This window comes from Sinocyclocheilus rhinocerous, unplaced genomic scaffold (assembly GCF_001515625.1).
Source record: "Sinocyclocheilus rhinocerous isolate Xijiao unplaced genomic scaffold, SAMN03320098_v1.1 scaffold847, whole genome shotgun sequence".
NCBI classification, from domain to species: Eukaryota; Metazoa; Chordata; class Actinopteri; order Cypriniformes; family Cyprinidae; genus Sinocyclocheilus; species Sinocyclocheilus rhinocerous.
The window spans coordinates 278,603-292,960 of NW_015662598.1; the positions used below are offsets into that span (position 1 = coordinate 278,603).

The 14,358-nt window shown below is 37.6% G+C and overlaps 2 protein-coding genes across 2 annotated transcripts in view; both read right to left on the minus strand.

The window, feature by feature from the left end:
* The window catches only part of LOC107728200 (E3 ubiquitin-protein ligase KCMF1-like), a 27,135-nt gene extending 18,949 nt beyond the window's left edge, over window positions 1-8,186 (minus strand). The window contains exon 1 of the mRNA XM_016538298.1: window positions 7,916-8,186. Within this exon, the coding sequence (XP_016393784.1) occupies window positions 7,916-7,931 (16 nt within the window). The 5' untranslated portion in view covers window positions 7,932-8,186. The remainder of the gene's footprint in view (window positions 1-7,915) is intronic.
* Window positions 8,187-9,553: 1,367 nt separating this feature from the next.
* camk4 (calcium/calmodulin-dependent protein kinase IV) overlaps window positions 9,554-14,358 on the minus strand; it is a 41,863-nt gene continuing 37,058 nt past the window's right edge. The window contains exons 11-12 of the mRNA XM_016538314.1: window positions 13,160-13,312; window positions 9,554-10,995 (exon numbers count right to left, since the gene is read on the minus strand). Coding sequence (XP_016393800.1) covers window positions 10,831-10,995; window positions 13,160-13,312 — 318 coding nt within the window. The 3' untranslated portion in view covers window positions 9,554-10,830. The remainder of the gene's footprint in view (window positions 10,996-13,159; window positions 13,313-14,358) is intronic.

Here is a 14,358-nt window from a genome sequence, read left to right on the forward strand (position 1 = left end):
GCCCGTGGACACTGCTGACTAGCGGTTTGCATGTGTACTGCACGTTGATGCGGACAACGACGCAGAAGTATAAATGAAAACTGACGCATAGCCTACGGCGTAAAGGCTACGGCGTAGGTCCGACGCAGAAGTATAAATCAGCCTTAAGGCTACATTTACACGGATGCGTTTATGTTTTAAAATGAAAACGATCCTTGTCATACTGACGTTTCCACTGCGTTTCAAGCCGGCTTTCCACTATCTCCGACAAACGACAAGCGACAGACCGTTCTTTCAGTCATTTATCGTTCAGGAACCGGTATCGAAGTCAAGGTATCAGTATTGGTGTCGAAAATTTTTGATCGATACCCAGCCCTAATTATTATTATAAAATTAAAGTCTACTGTGTTTCACAGTCAACTCATATGGTTTTTGGCTAGGGGTAAAGCAAGGAAAAGTTTCAGAAAAACACTTTCAGATAAACAAGCTGACATAATGGATGGCACTTGTTGTGGAGGTAGAAAAACAAAGTATAGGATTTCTTGTAATAAAGATTTAAATGCAAAAGAAAAGATGATATTTGTCTGTTTCTGTGAACGGTAAGCTGTAATTTATATCTTTTAACAAGAAAAGTAGGCTATAGACTATGTTCAAATGATTTGCAACTTGCTTGAGCAATTAAATATATAAATCTACATACAGTAGAAGTCAAATTCATTGAATACATTGTTACTGCATTTAAACATGAATCGGTCTATGAAATATGGTACTGCAGTACTGTGTAAAAAGAGAATCTCAATGCTAAAAAAGCATTTACAGTAACAACATTTGGATTTGAAATCAAAATAACGGGTAAATGTTGTGTTTGTGCAGCACAAAGGGCCCGTGCTGCTTCCGCACCGCGTGCCTACTGCACACGGACTGCATAAGAACAGCAAACAGATAATTTGTGAATTAATGATCATTAGAAATGAAAATGGCATTAGAAATGAAAAGACAAAAACAGAAGTGTTTTGTGGTCACCATTCAACACTTAACCCCTTTTCCTTTAGACGCTAAAAGCATTCAGCATGTGAAAGTTTCTGTGACCATACAAAGTATGAATATTTAATGAGCCAAGCATTGTGCATTATTGGTTGTCTGTTGCCTTTTAACCTTACAGAACTGCTTCACACTGTTAGCATGGTAAACTCTCAGGGAAGTTGTGCCTTCAAATTCATTCTCTTTAAAAAACATTACAGCTATCATCAAAGCACGAAGTCTCTGGCTACAGCATCTCGAGGCAGCAGTGCTGCGATTCACAGACAGCACGTCAAGTCAAAAATAGTTTAACTTCTAAAAACACGTTTTGAACATTCCTTGTCTGTTGTCTTGTTTTCTTTTAGACTAGTGTGCAAACTTCACTTTAGTAGTAACACTGTACAATAAGCTTATTTTTTAAATATTAGTTAACTACATTTGTTAACGAACTAATGATGAAAAATACATTTATTAATCTCAGTTTATGTTCATTTCAACATTTTACTAATACCTTATTAAAATCAAAAGTTGTAGTTTTAATATTATTTAATGGACCTGACTGAGCTAACAACATTAGCTAACAATGAAAAGTTGTATTTTTATTAACTAGCCTAACATTAACAAAGATTGCTAAATACTGTAACAAATGGATTGCTCATTGATTATCAGTTATCATCAGTTAACTAAATAAAAATTAAGATGTGCAATTAATCGCAATACAGTTTTGATTTCGATTTCGGCCTCCAACGATTATGCGCCCCATTCCGCCCCTTTAGCGGTGCGCTTTCACTGCACCATAAAAGCCCAATTTCACGTGCAAATCAGTAAAATCATGTAACATGACTTTTGCAAAATGGGACAGGCTTGATTTATTAAAGTTGATTAGCATTGTTCATGTTTTTAAAAGCGCAAAAAAGAACTTGCTCTGCTCCTCGGGAGGATTTCTGTGATGCGTTTAGAGACGGAACAGAACACAGACATGTAAAGTCATCTTTTAACTCAAGGTGCGTGCCTAAACGGTCAGATACACGCAAAAATGTCTCAAAATGCAGCGCTTAGTGATTATTCACGTAAACCCTCGTCGGTTGTGTAATAAAAATGACCGTAAATTAAATGAAAATACGTGTGTAACAGTAAATTGGATCTGTGCGGCTCTTAAAGGGGTCATATGATGTTGCTAAAAAGAACATTATTTTGTGTATTTGGTGTAATGAAATGTGTTTATGCGGTTTAAGGTTAAAAAAACACATTATTTTCCACATACTGTACATTATTGCTTCTCCTCTATGCCTTGCCTTTCTGAAACGCGTAGATTTTTACAAAGCTCATCGTCGTGACGTAGACATGTGGGGGTGTGTTAGAACGAGCCGTTTTAGGTAGGCGTGGTTGACTCTTAACTTTTATAAAGAATATCTCTTTGGATTTGAGACTTTAGTCTTTGCAACTTTACAGATCTTCTTTATGCACCAAGAGCTTGTAACTCCAAAGAGAAAGGAAAAATTGAAATCGCATCATATGACCCCTTTAAAGTGATAGCAGGCTATATTCCGGCTGCGGACTGCAGAATAAATCATTCATATAAAGTTTGTCATATGGCCCACTCATAATCGAGTTAAATAATCGTTATTACAATATTGACCAAAATAATCGTGATTATGATTTTTCTCATAATCGAGCAGCTCTAATCAAAATTATAACTAATGGGACTGTATTGTAACCTGTTACCCAAATAGCAACTAAAACTGCCTGGATAATCACCATTACAGCAGTATTATGAACTTCAAAAACTTGAACTTCATTATTTTCCAAGTACACTGCCTGCCGGCATACACTGCAGACACCCAGCCCTGCCATTTGAATTATAATGGCAAAGTTGTGTGGCACACTGGCAGAGGCTTTGTCTGTCTCACCTGTTTGCGTCATTTGCCAGATCACATTTGATCTAGATGTAATTAACCTAAAATGCATCATAGCAACTTGCCCTGTCAAGCACCACAAAAACCTTTAACTACCCAAGAGTAACAGGGCAAAAGTAATGTCAAGAACCTGTCTGCGCTGTAGTGGACACATCTCCCGAGAGAATCAAAACAGCACCATGTCTACAGGTGAGCTCGAGGGCCTTCCTTCATTCACTTGCTTATTTCCCAGTACAGAGGTCGTGAGTTCAGTTCTCACTCAGAGCAAAATGCAGCCAGTAACATTGGTGCCATGACCCAGATGAGGCAGTGTGATGAACATTGGACAGGGTAGCTGCTAGGCTTGCCGTGATAGACGGTGCTGACGGTGATACCGGTGTTAAGCAGCAACACCGGTTACGTCACTTGCCCACTGTGTCACCGACCCCCACCGTCGTTTAGATTTTTTATAGTAATAAAAATCATTTAGTTCAGTAAAAGAACAGACACTGCAGTTAAAAACTGAACGTGGCTGCTCGATGCAGCGTGCCGAACGACAGTCGCATCATGGATCAGATTTCATTTCTCCAGTGAGGAGAGTGAGTCGAGCTGACTGACAAGAAGAGTGGGGTGAGACAGATAAGGTGATTTGGGAAGCTGGACCCACGAGGACACCAGCGTGCATGCACGGGGAAGAGACCGGTCTCCCGAGGAGAGGCACTGGACATAGTGCTGTATTAGAGGTAAAAAATGATATAAATACTGTTCGTTTTCTCGCACAAACCGATCGTTTCGTGTCTTAGGACATCAATGTGTCGTCACGAGCTGCAGGGTTTAATTTGGATTTGTCTGTGCATGTTTTTTTTACACTCATAGATTTTGTTACCATTGCCATGCATTATAAGACTGATAGACTGCAACGGTTGGACTTAAAAATCATCAAATGTGTTCTACTGAAGAAACAAAGTCACCTACATCTTGGATGCCCTGGGGGTAAGCAGATAAACATCAAATTTTCATTTTTGGGTGAACTATCCCTTTAAGTTGATCCAGTTGCTCTAGTTGAACATAGTGCTAGCAGTGGCAGGGTTCAATTCCCCGAAAATTCCTACACTGACAAAACTTAATGGAATCAACATTTGGATAAAAGCATCTGGCAAATGTATAAAATGTAAGGGGTGTCTTGGTATCCATAGACAGTCCACACTAGGGTTGGGCGATGTCTACCAAATTGGCATCGGATGATGTCTACAGTAAAACATCGTGGTGGATGATGACATCGGGGGGCGGAGTTAGGGGGTGTGCCTGAAGCATGAATCCGTATGTAGAAAGGCACGGAAAACAAATAACGTGTTCTACGAAGCCACTAAAGGGACATAGTTAGCCACTTGCTAGCGGTAAACTGTTACGTTACAGTACATGAAAGTTCACTTACCACATACACAGAGTAAGGAGAGATGACTGATAGGACGATGGCGAATGATTTGCAGATACTGAGCACCACTGACAAATATCTAATCTTGTAAAATGTGTGGTAGGTACTAGTGCTGGGCGGTATACCGGTTCATACCGAATAGACTTGTGCCGGTATTCGGTAATGCGATATATCACGGTAATGAATATGCACGATATTGTTATCGTGGGCACTTCTAAATACTGTGAATAATTATATATTACAAATTACTCCGAATTTTGAATGCATTTTAAGAATACTTTTCCCATCAACTGGTCAAAATGCACAACACCGCCGTATGCTGCATGAAAGATGCGTGCGCACTCTGATGTAAACAAGCGCGGACGAGAAGCACATGGCGGAACATAATACCGTGATATAAATTTTTGGTCATACCGCCCAGCACTAGTAGGTTCTGTCGCTACATAGTATAGAGTCGCGATCACGAATCTTGAAAGTGAAAGTGAAAGTAAAATGCATATTAGTAGCGACTCCCTGATGGTATTTAAAGACAGTATAATTACCAGAGCATGTGAGCGGAGCGGAGCGGGGAGCGGAGTGGTAATATTTCCTTGAGAGCGCAGAGCGCCTTTCTGAAGATTCCGCTCCGCTCGCTCAATACGCTCAGCATCGCTCGCTCAACCCAGAATGCCGTTTGGTGATTTGCTTGTTCGAGATCGAGAATCTGTAGAGATCGAGAATAGTAGAGCAGCTATGGAGTCCAGATATTGTTTCAACGAAGTTGCAAGCCTTATACATAAATGTAAAGTAAAAAATCTAAGTTAAGAATGAGCAGGGAGAAGAAACTGAGAGGGAGTGCGGGGAGACTGTTAAAGTTAGTACAGATTCATATTGATTACAATACGTATACACGAAGATGTATGCAAACATGGTGCAGCAAAAGGTGAGCTAGTTACATACCATAATAAATGAATAAACAGGTAGGCTAAGGTTATATTCGGTTGTACGACACGGAATTGGGATGCGGCGGATTGTGGGGGTATTTGGGGGGACAGATCACGATGCCGGTTAAACATCGTGATGTCTGTCAGCCATCTGCGATGGACGATGGCATCGTCTATCGGCCCAACCCTAGTCCACACTAACTAGTGTAATATAACCTAGTAGAAAAACTGTGTATTCTCATATTAAATTGAATCATTTTGTGTAATATACAAAGATAATAAATTAATCTTTTTTTTTTATCAAATTGCTGTTTCTGTCATTATAAAAGTAACAAGGTTTTAATAAGGCCTGACATGACCCCAGATTGCATCTAGGGTTGTGGCTCTCAACCATGGGCCAGGGGCCACTAGAGGGCCTCAGTAAACTTTCAAGAGGGGTTACTTAAACATTTCAATACATTATTATTAATATATTAAAATAATGAAACTCTAATCTAAATTAAATGTCAAAGATCTAAAGTCAATTATCTAAATTAAAATATTTTTTCCTACTCAATGAGTACAGCTTTTATTGAAGAACAGAGTGCTTGAAACTTATGAAATCATGAAGTTTCAATAAATTGTTCTTAATTTAATGTATAAACTCTCTCAGTTTGTGTTACTAAAAAAGTTTGAAAACAAGCAGAGTTTTAATAATTGCAGCAGAAATCATGGAAATTTATAAGAGGCTTCAAAATATTGTGCTGGAGAGTGGGATGACTGAATCAAAACCATTGGTCTCGGGTATGAGATTAAATAAGTTCAATTATATAAAACAACAACTTAAAACCCAGAATTTCTCAATTCTGAACAAAAATTGACGTCTTTGTAAAAAGAATCGCTACATAGAAGACAAAACTGTAAATTTGTTGGCAGCTGACGTGTTAATAACCCAAGGGGACTCCTTAAGTATGGACTTGTCTAGTCATATCTTAAATATCTACTGTATAAAATGCCTTTAATCTGAGCGAACTTTAAGCATTAATTACAGAATCCAGATCCTCTCTTCATACGTCAGAATAATTCTGCCACTGAGCTTGAATCAAAGAGCTGAGCAGCTGCCAAACTATCACCAATCCAAATATTATAGCAATAATTATCTGAGGTGTCACACAGCACTAGGATCCTCTGATTGAAAGCTACTCTCAAGCACCATGTGCTGTTTGCAGAGAAACTAGATGCATATGTAAGCAGTCTTCATTCACAGGCAGGTGACAGCCGCCGTCTTGAAATCTAGCGAGCTGCCTACCCAGACAGCATATTTGGGAATCACAGGCACATATGATGCGCAGATATGCTGTCTAGGTAGGCAGCTAACTAAGATTTGAAAAAGACATTAAGCAAGCACTTAACAAATGTCTAAACAAATTATACCTTTAATAACCCGCATTGAGTTACTAAGAATTCGGTTCAATTCAGGTGTATATAAAATAATATAATTAATAATATGTCCTAGGATTAGTTTTGGACATTAACTTAAGCATTCTTTGCAGTATCATTAATAATATGGTACATTAATATCAACAAATTATGGTATTATTCCCATCCAATATATCACTGTACTATATAAACAGGACTTTTAATAAAGGTAAAAAGAAAGGATGAAACGCAATAAGCATGACAAGATTCCCAAAACGACCCACTACAAAACGTACTGTGGAAATACCATGGTAAAACTCAAAAATTCCAGTGTAGAGTGTCCAAAAACATAGTTTTACCATGGTACTATGTCCAAAAGATTATGGTAAAACAGCGGTAATGACTTAATGACATAAACTATGACAGACTCAATCTGATATTTCAACGCAATGTCAGTGGTACGTAATTAATTTCTTAAGTATTACTATCTTATTACTGAGGTTCTGCCGACTTTTAACTACACTTAAGTGCACCCAAAGTGACTTTTAACAGGACAAATGTCTCTGAAGCCACATGATCAAGCCAGTACTTAAATTATGAATCTCTTCCTTGTATCCAAACATACTGATTTGACTCAATACTGAATATCTTCTTCACAAAGGGAGCTAAAAATATAAACGCGTTTCCAGAAATAATTGAGTAAGATTGGTAAGCAATCACAGCTATGGCTTCACTGACACCAGCTAATGCTAAATCCAGACGTGCAAGTCATTCACTTGTGCTGGCCTGAAACATGACATGACTCAAGACGGCTCACACACACACGCTAACAAGAGCTCCAGAGCGGTCAGGCTGAGCTCCACAGGCCCTGAGTCCAGGCCCTCGGTCCTCATTCTTGCAGAGCAGGGTAACTTAAAGCAGAAAGCTTTAAAAATAAGTGTCTTAAATCAGGCCCAACCGAAGCCCTGACCTCTCCACGGGCTACCTGCGGGAACACACTCACCCTCAGTCCCGCGGCCGAGCGAGCCGCAGCAGGCCCGGCCTAGCACACAGGCCCAGCTCAATATCTCACCAAGCGGCTCCCAGAAAACGCCCTGTGCGCTACCGAGGCTGTGTAAGCACATAAAAGGTTGCAAAATTCACGGCGGCCGCCATGATGAGTCTTTCCCAATGCATTTGAATTGAAAACATGGCAACCCCGCGGGTCAGCACTGGCCTACAATTCAAGGCAACGACGCAACGATCGGCGGTTTTTTCGCACCTACCTTCATGTCGGGACATCCTACAGACAGTGACACAGCCCCTCCACGGGCTCCCTAACGTCTATGAGTCGGAAAGGTGCCGCTAAAAACGAAATAAAAGTGGGACGCGGTCTTTCTTTCCTATTTTCTCTCTTGAAGATGGATCCGGGGCTTACTTCTCTCCGCTTCCCCCTCCCCGTCTGTCATCGAGCGGTGTGTGTGAGACGGAGCAGGCGCGGACGCGGTCTGCCGGCAGGGGGCGCAGCACTCTCTACTTCTTCTTCTGTGGTGTTTGAAGGGCGGTAAACTCGTGTAGCTCTTGAACGGGGTTTCTGTTAGTGTTGACATCGCCATCTACTGTAGCTAAAGGATTTTTTTTTATTATTCAAAATGCAGAAATACAGTGGAGCCGAACGTATGTGGAATTCATAAACGTGTGAATTCAAGCGCATTTGTTAGGTTTTAATAAACAAACCATTTGTTAGGTTTTAATAAAAAAAAGTCAAAAAGCATTTGCTGTGTGAATTTGAGAGGTTGTCATTAAAAAAACAGCTGATTAAAAATGTAAAGTAAAGTAAAGTTAGTTCTGAGAAAAAGTCTAGAACGTTTGCTTACAGATGGTTTGATATTTTATTGCAATGAATCTCGGACCATTTCAGTCTCTTCGGGCTTAAACTTGCACTTAAATGTTTGGGGCCACTGTAAATTGAAACTACAATATAGAAAAATAGTCTTCACAATTAATAAATCAATAAAAACGATTAAATAAAAACAAAACAAAAAAAAGTCTTCATAAATGAGCCTACTTATTTTGATTATTTTTTTTTTTTATAATAAAAAAATATATATATTTATTTTTTATGAATTTATAGTTTTACTCTGCCTTTTCAAGAAATGCTGGTTAAAAACACTGGGAGAATTACATCAACCAGCTACATATACATAGGCCTATAATTAATAATAATAGCCTATATATCATTACAGATTTGCTTTATTCAACATTAGGAAGATCAGGCCCTTTCTTTCAGAACATGCTTCACAACTCCTTGTTCAAGCTCTTGTTCTGTCCAGGCTGGACTATTGCAATGCTCTCTTGGGCAGGTCTTCCAACCAGTCTAATCAAACCTTTACAATTAATCCAGAACGCGGCAGCAAGATTAATTTTTAATGAGCCAAAAAGAATGCACGTCACACCTCTGTTCATCAATTTGCACTGGCTACCAATAGCTGCTCCCTTTTAGACTTGCACTCTATTTATTTACTGCTTGTTTTCTTTGGAAAAAAACTAACACTTGCTTCTCTAATCTTTTTGCATTCCATTTGTTTTCTTTTTATTTATTATACAATTATAATTCTGACTTTCTGACTTCTGATTAACAAAAGCAAAAAAGGCCTCTAACACTAGCTTGCTCTATTCTTTGTCTATTCTGTCCGTTTTCTTTTTATTTATATGATTTAAAAAAAAAAAACGTGCTACGTGAACTGCGTTAAGCTGAGACCTGTTATAGCACTTGCTTATCATTGCTCTTTTGTTGATTTTGATTGCTTCCATTGTCCTCATTTGTAAGTCGCTTTGGATAAAAGCGTCTGCTAAATGTAAATATCATTAATAAATAACACCCATTCAGAACTTGCGCAGTGATCCAGAAACAATGATTTTTTTGCATTCTTTATTTCTGCAAGTAATATTCAGTGCTATCTTATTGGCATTTTGAGTCCTTAGATAAGAAACAAGCAGATAAACAAAGTTGACACACTAGTGTCATGTACAAAGTGACCGTCAAATGGCCTCCAATATCATACTGTTAATTAGACGAGTTTTATCTGTAAAATACAGTGCGTTTAAAAAGACAATTGCAGCAGTTAAGATAACATTCCTACATGCAAAACATGAACCCCTGTATATCCACATTACATTCCTTACATGTGATTATCAGATTATCAAACAGCATTCCCTCACACCATACAATACAAGCATGCTTTAAAGAATATTGAATAGGTTAAAAAACTCCTCCATGTTCTTCTATGTGTGTTTAAATCACAGACTCATAAGTAAAGCACTGCATTTTGAGATGAATTGTATTGCCAATAAGGCATTTGGATAAAAAACAAATAGTTTTGAATTATTTTAAAGGAAAATTCCTAAATTAGCAGGACTTTTTATATGAGATGATAAAAAGTCTACTTAAAATGAAGAACATTTTGGCATTTAGGGAGTGTTTTTCATTGCAATTTGTGTGTGTGTGTGTGTGTGTGTGTGTCAGATAGGCCTAATATCATGTTCTCAACACAGATTTAATGAAAGTAAAGAAGAAATCTGCATATCCCTATTTAAACAAAGTACAATATGCTTATTGTCCAAGTTTAAGACAAATTGTTTAGTAGTATTTTAAAATGTTAATTTTGAATGAATTATAAAAAATGGTATATGATAAGGCATTCTCAGTTGAAGCTTATGTAAAGGTTTAGTTCAATGTCCACATCTTTCTCTACCAGTGACCAATATTACGTAAAAAAAACCTTAATGAATAAAATGATTTCAATAAAAAGCAGCACAAATGTAATTTATACAGCTAAAAAGCAAAATATGTCCATGAAAGTACTATGATAATTTGGCAATTATCTAAAAAAAGCATGATAATATAAATATTAACTGCCATAGATGTAATGATCATCTGAAGACACTAGGGTTCTTCTCATTACCATCCAATGATGTTCATTCACTGTACAAAATCCAAAGTTACGGACTTATCAAATGTTGGCATGGTATGGCAACTGTCTGAGTCACAATTTGGGACGTTTCTATAGACAAACAAGTCCGCATGCAGGAGAACCAAACAAAGCCCATCCGTTCTGTCCTTTATGAGGCCCACTTGCGAAAAGCAACGTTCCTTTCTTGAAGGGAAGAAGTTTGAGTTCCAGTGAGGCTCTGTGGAGATCTAAGAGCCTTCATTCTGAATCTGAGGCTGTTCAGTGTCTGGCTGATCCTCTGCTGTCTTCTCTTTGATAGAGGAGGGACTGCTGTCGGTTTTGTTGCCGTCTGGGTTGCCATGGCTTCCTGCGCTGCCCAATCGAGTTGAAGCTACCACCGCTTTGACCGCTGCCTGTGGAAACATAAACACAGGGGTATGCATTGTTTAGAATTTCATAACTTTTATATTCAAGCACATTTTGCTGTATTGATTATTATTTGTTAAAGGGGTCATATGATGCGATTTCAATTTTTCCTTTCTCTTTGGAGTGTTACAAGCTCTTGGAACATAAAGAAGATCTGTAAAGTTGCAAAGACTAAAGTCTCAAATCCAAAGAGATATTCTTTACTTAATTAATGTTAAACAAACAGTTCGCCCAAAAATAGAAATTTGTTGAAAATTTACTCATCCTGATGTAGATGAGTTTGTTTCTTCATCAGAACAGATTTGGAAAAAATTAGCATTATATCACTTGCTCACCAATGGCTCCTCCACAGTGAATGGGTGCCGTCAGAATGAGAGACCAAACAGCTGATAAAAACATCACGATAATCCACAAGTAATCCAAATGACTCCAGTACATCAATTAATGTCTTGAGAAGAAAAAGAGCTGCGTGTTTGTGAGAAATAAATCCATTATTAAGGTGTTTTAACTTTAAAACATTGTTTCTGGCAAACATACGACTCCAGTAAACTAGTCAATCCCCTGTTGTCCTTTCACATCCAAATCCACCAACATATTTGTTTAAAACTGTTCTGGGCTATTTTTGCTTGTAAACAGTGCTTGATCGGGGTATATTTCTCTTCCGATTCAGACGGGATTACTTATTCACTGAAGAAAGCAATATTGTGGATAGAGGACTCCAAGCTAAGTTTGAAAATTCTTAACTATGAATTTGTTCATTACAAACATGCAGCTTTTCATTTCACAGGACATTAATTGATGGACTAGAGTCATGTGGATTATGCATGACGCTTTTGTCTCATTCTGAGGGCACCCATTCACTGCAGAGTATCCACTGGTGAGCAAGTTATATAATGCTTAATTTTTCAAAATCTGTTCCACTGAAGAAAGAAACTAATCTACATCTTGGATGGCCTGAGGGTGAGTAAACTTTCAGCTAATTTTCATTTTTGGGTGAACTATTCCTTTAAGGAGACATGTGTAAATTCTAAGCCACTAGTAGCATCAAGCTTGAAAAAAACCCTCAATTTTTACATTTCTGAGGATGTGTGAGTGGTACTTGCTTGTGCACTATGTTTGAATTTTTTTAAGTCTTTTTAATATGTTTCTATGTGGCTACTAGAGTATTCTGGGTGGTTGCTTACTGGCCCCAGTCAAATGTACATATTTCTATGATATTCTGGATATTCTCTTTGGTTTATGGTCTAAAGTCTATGGAAGCTTTTCAGCAATTCTTTGAGGATTTTATACATGTTTAAGTTGTGAACAAATTTAACATTGTCAACCCTATAAAGCCTGGCATATGCATATACTCATACACTGAAAAAAATGTTTCATTCATCCAATAAAAAAAATTTAGGGTAATGATTCACATCTATATTTTTTAACTTGAGCCAATGAAAAATAAATAACTTGCCCTAAGGGTATGCCCTATAGTATGATAAAGGAGAATATGGAGCTCATAATTGAGGAGGAAAAAAAAAACTCAGTGGGCCAAACTGAGAAAAAACTATTCAATTTGGTGCAGTTGCTAATATTTGTATGTCCAAAAAGTAAGATGAAATTCTAAAAACTAGTAATGTAAATCAATGAGATATTTATAATGTAGCAGACTACTAACATTAAATGCATGTAAGTATTAGCTGTCCCTCTCCCGTCAAAAAGTCTTAAATGATACTTCTTAGTTTTATGACCAAAGCTCTGTAATTCTTATTGTGGGGGGCAAAACATGTAATGCAATGCAATACAGTAATGATTGAGCGATGTACAAATAAATGCTCCTCAGAAGCACATCATATTTGATACTCACGTTTTAACATTAATTTTCAATAAAATTTTGTATGAATAATCAAGAAATCTTAAGTGTTCACAAAAACAAAATAAAATGTATTCTTACATTAACTTAATAAAATTCTGTTAAGATTTCACAACAAAATACACATGTACATGTACACGCAGGGCCAGAGTAACGCACATGCTCAGGGCACTAGACCCATACAATCATGTTAAACATTTAGAGCCCTTAGAAATGTGGGTATCAAATATGATACAGTAGGCTTTTGAGGGGTAAAACCTTGATGAAAATGTGCCATTTAGCCAAAAACCTCAAACCTTGAGTTTTCTTCGAGCATTGAACTCCAGGAGTTTCTTCTGAGCCGTGTCCATATGAGTGAAGTTAACAGCCTTTCCAGAGACCCAGGGGTGCTGCAGCGCCTGCTGTGTCGACAGCCGTTTCTTTGGATCCTGGACAATCAGTTTCTTCACCTGTGAAGCCAAAAAAGATGAGTAACACTTTCAGCTTACAAATATAGATTTGAAACCCAACATCAGCGTTACTGAACGAGCAAAATGACTGACAGGCAGAGGATGTTTCTGATCGACGAAATGTTCTTTCCTCCTTTTTTCTGTTTCCATAAATATGTGTTTTTGGTGATTACAAGTGGTCAGTGCTAAATACAGGGTGGGTTTTCTCATTATTAAAATATTGTGTCTTTATTTGCATCTATGGTTCCATGAAGAATCTTTAACATCCATGGAACCTTCCCATTACCAAAAAAGCATGTTTGCTGAAAGGTTCTTTGTGGAACCCTAAAAGTCCCTAAAGAACCCTTAAAGTCTAATATAGCAATATTCTCTTTGTAAGTAATAGTGATTTTACTATGGTTTAGGGGTGTTGTTAGGCACAACATGTAGCAGAAAATTATATATATATATATATATATATATATGTGTGTGTGTGTGTGTGTGTGTGTGTGTGTGCCTAAATAATTCTTCTGCATAGTTATATAGTTCATTAGCATAACTGTAGGCAGTTTACTGTTGCCAAGCAATGTAGCGGCTTGGTTTACTGAAATAGAATTGAACTGATGTGCTCTCACAGGTGAGTGTTTTTCATACAGTGGCGAACGCAGACCTCCAATTAGAACTTAACGTTTGAACTATTTTAAAGTATAAATCATAATATACTGTACAGCAGATATTAAAAGGACTTAAAAGACATGAAAATGTTCTTCTCTGTGTGTGTGTTCTGGTATATATGGTTTATGAGGATGTACATATATAGCGTCATGGTTACTACAATGTAAACATGATGAGGACACTTCCTGTTTTTTGTCCTGCTTTTTTTGAAAATCTAAAAATGCAGAAATTTTTGTGTAAGGGGTAGCTTTAGGGGTAGGGTAAGGGGATACAAAATACAGTTTGTACAGTATAAAAACCATTACTTCTATGGAATATCCCCATAAAACATGGAAACCCAACATACGTGTGTGTGTGTGCTCCCTAATTGAAATATCCTGACATGAGAAACA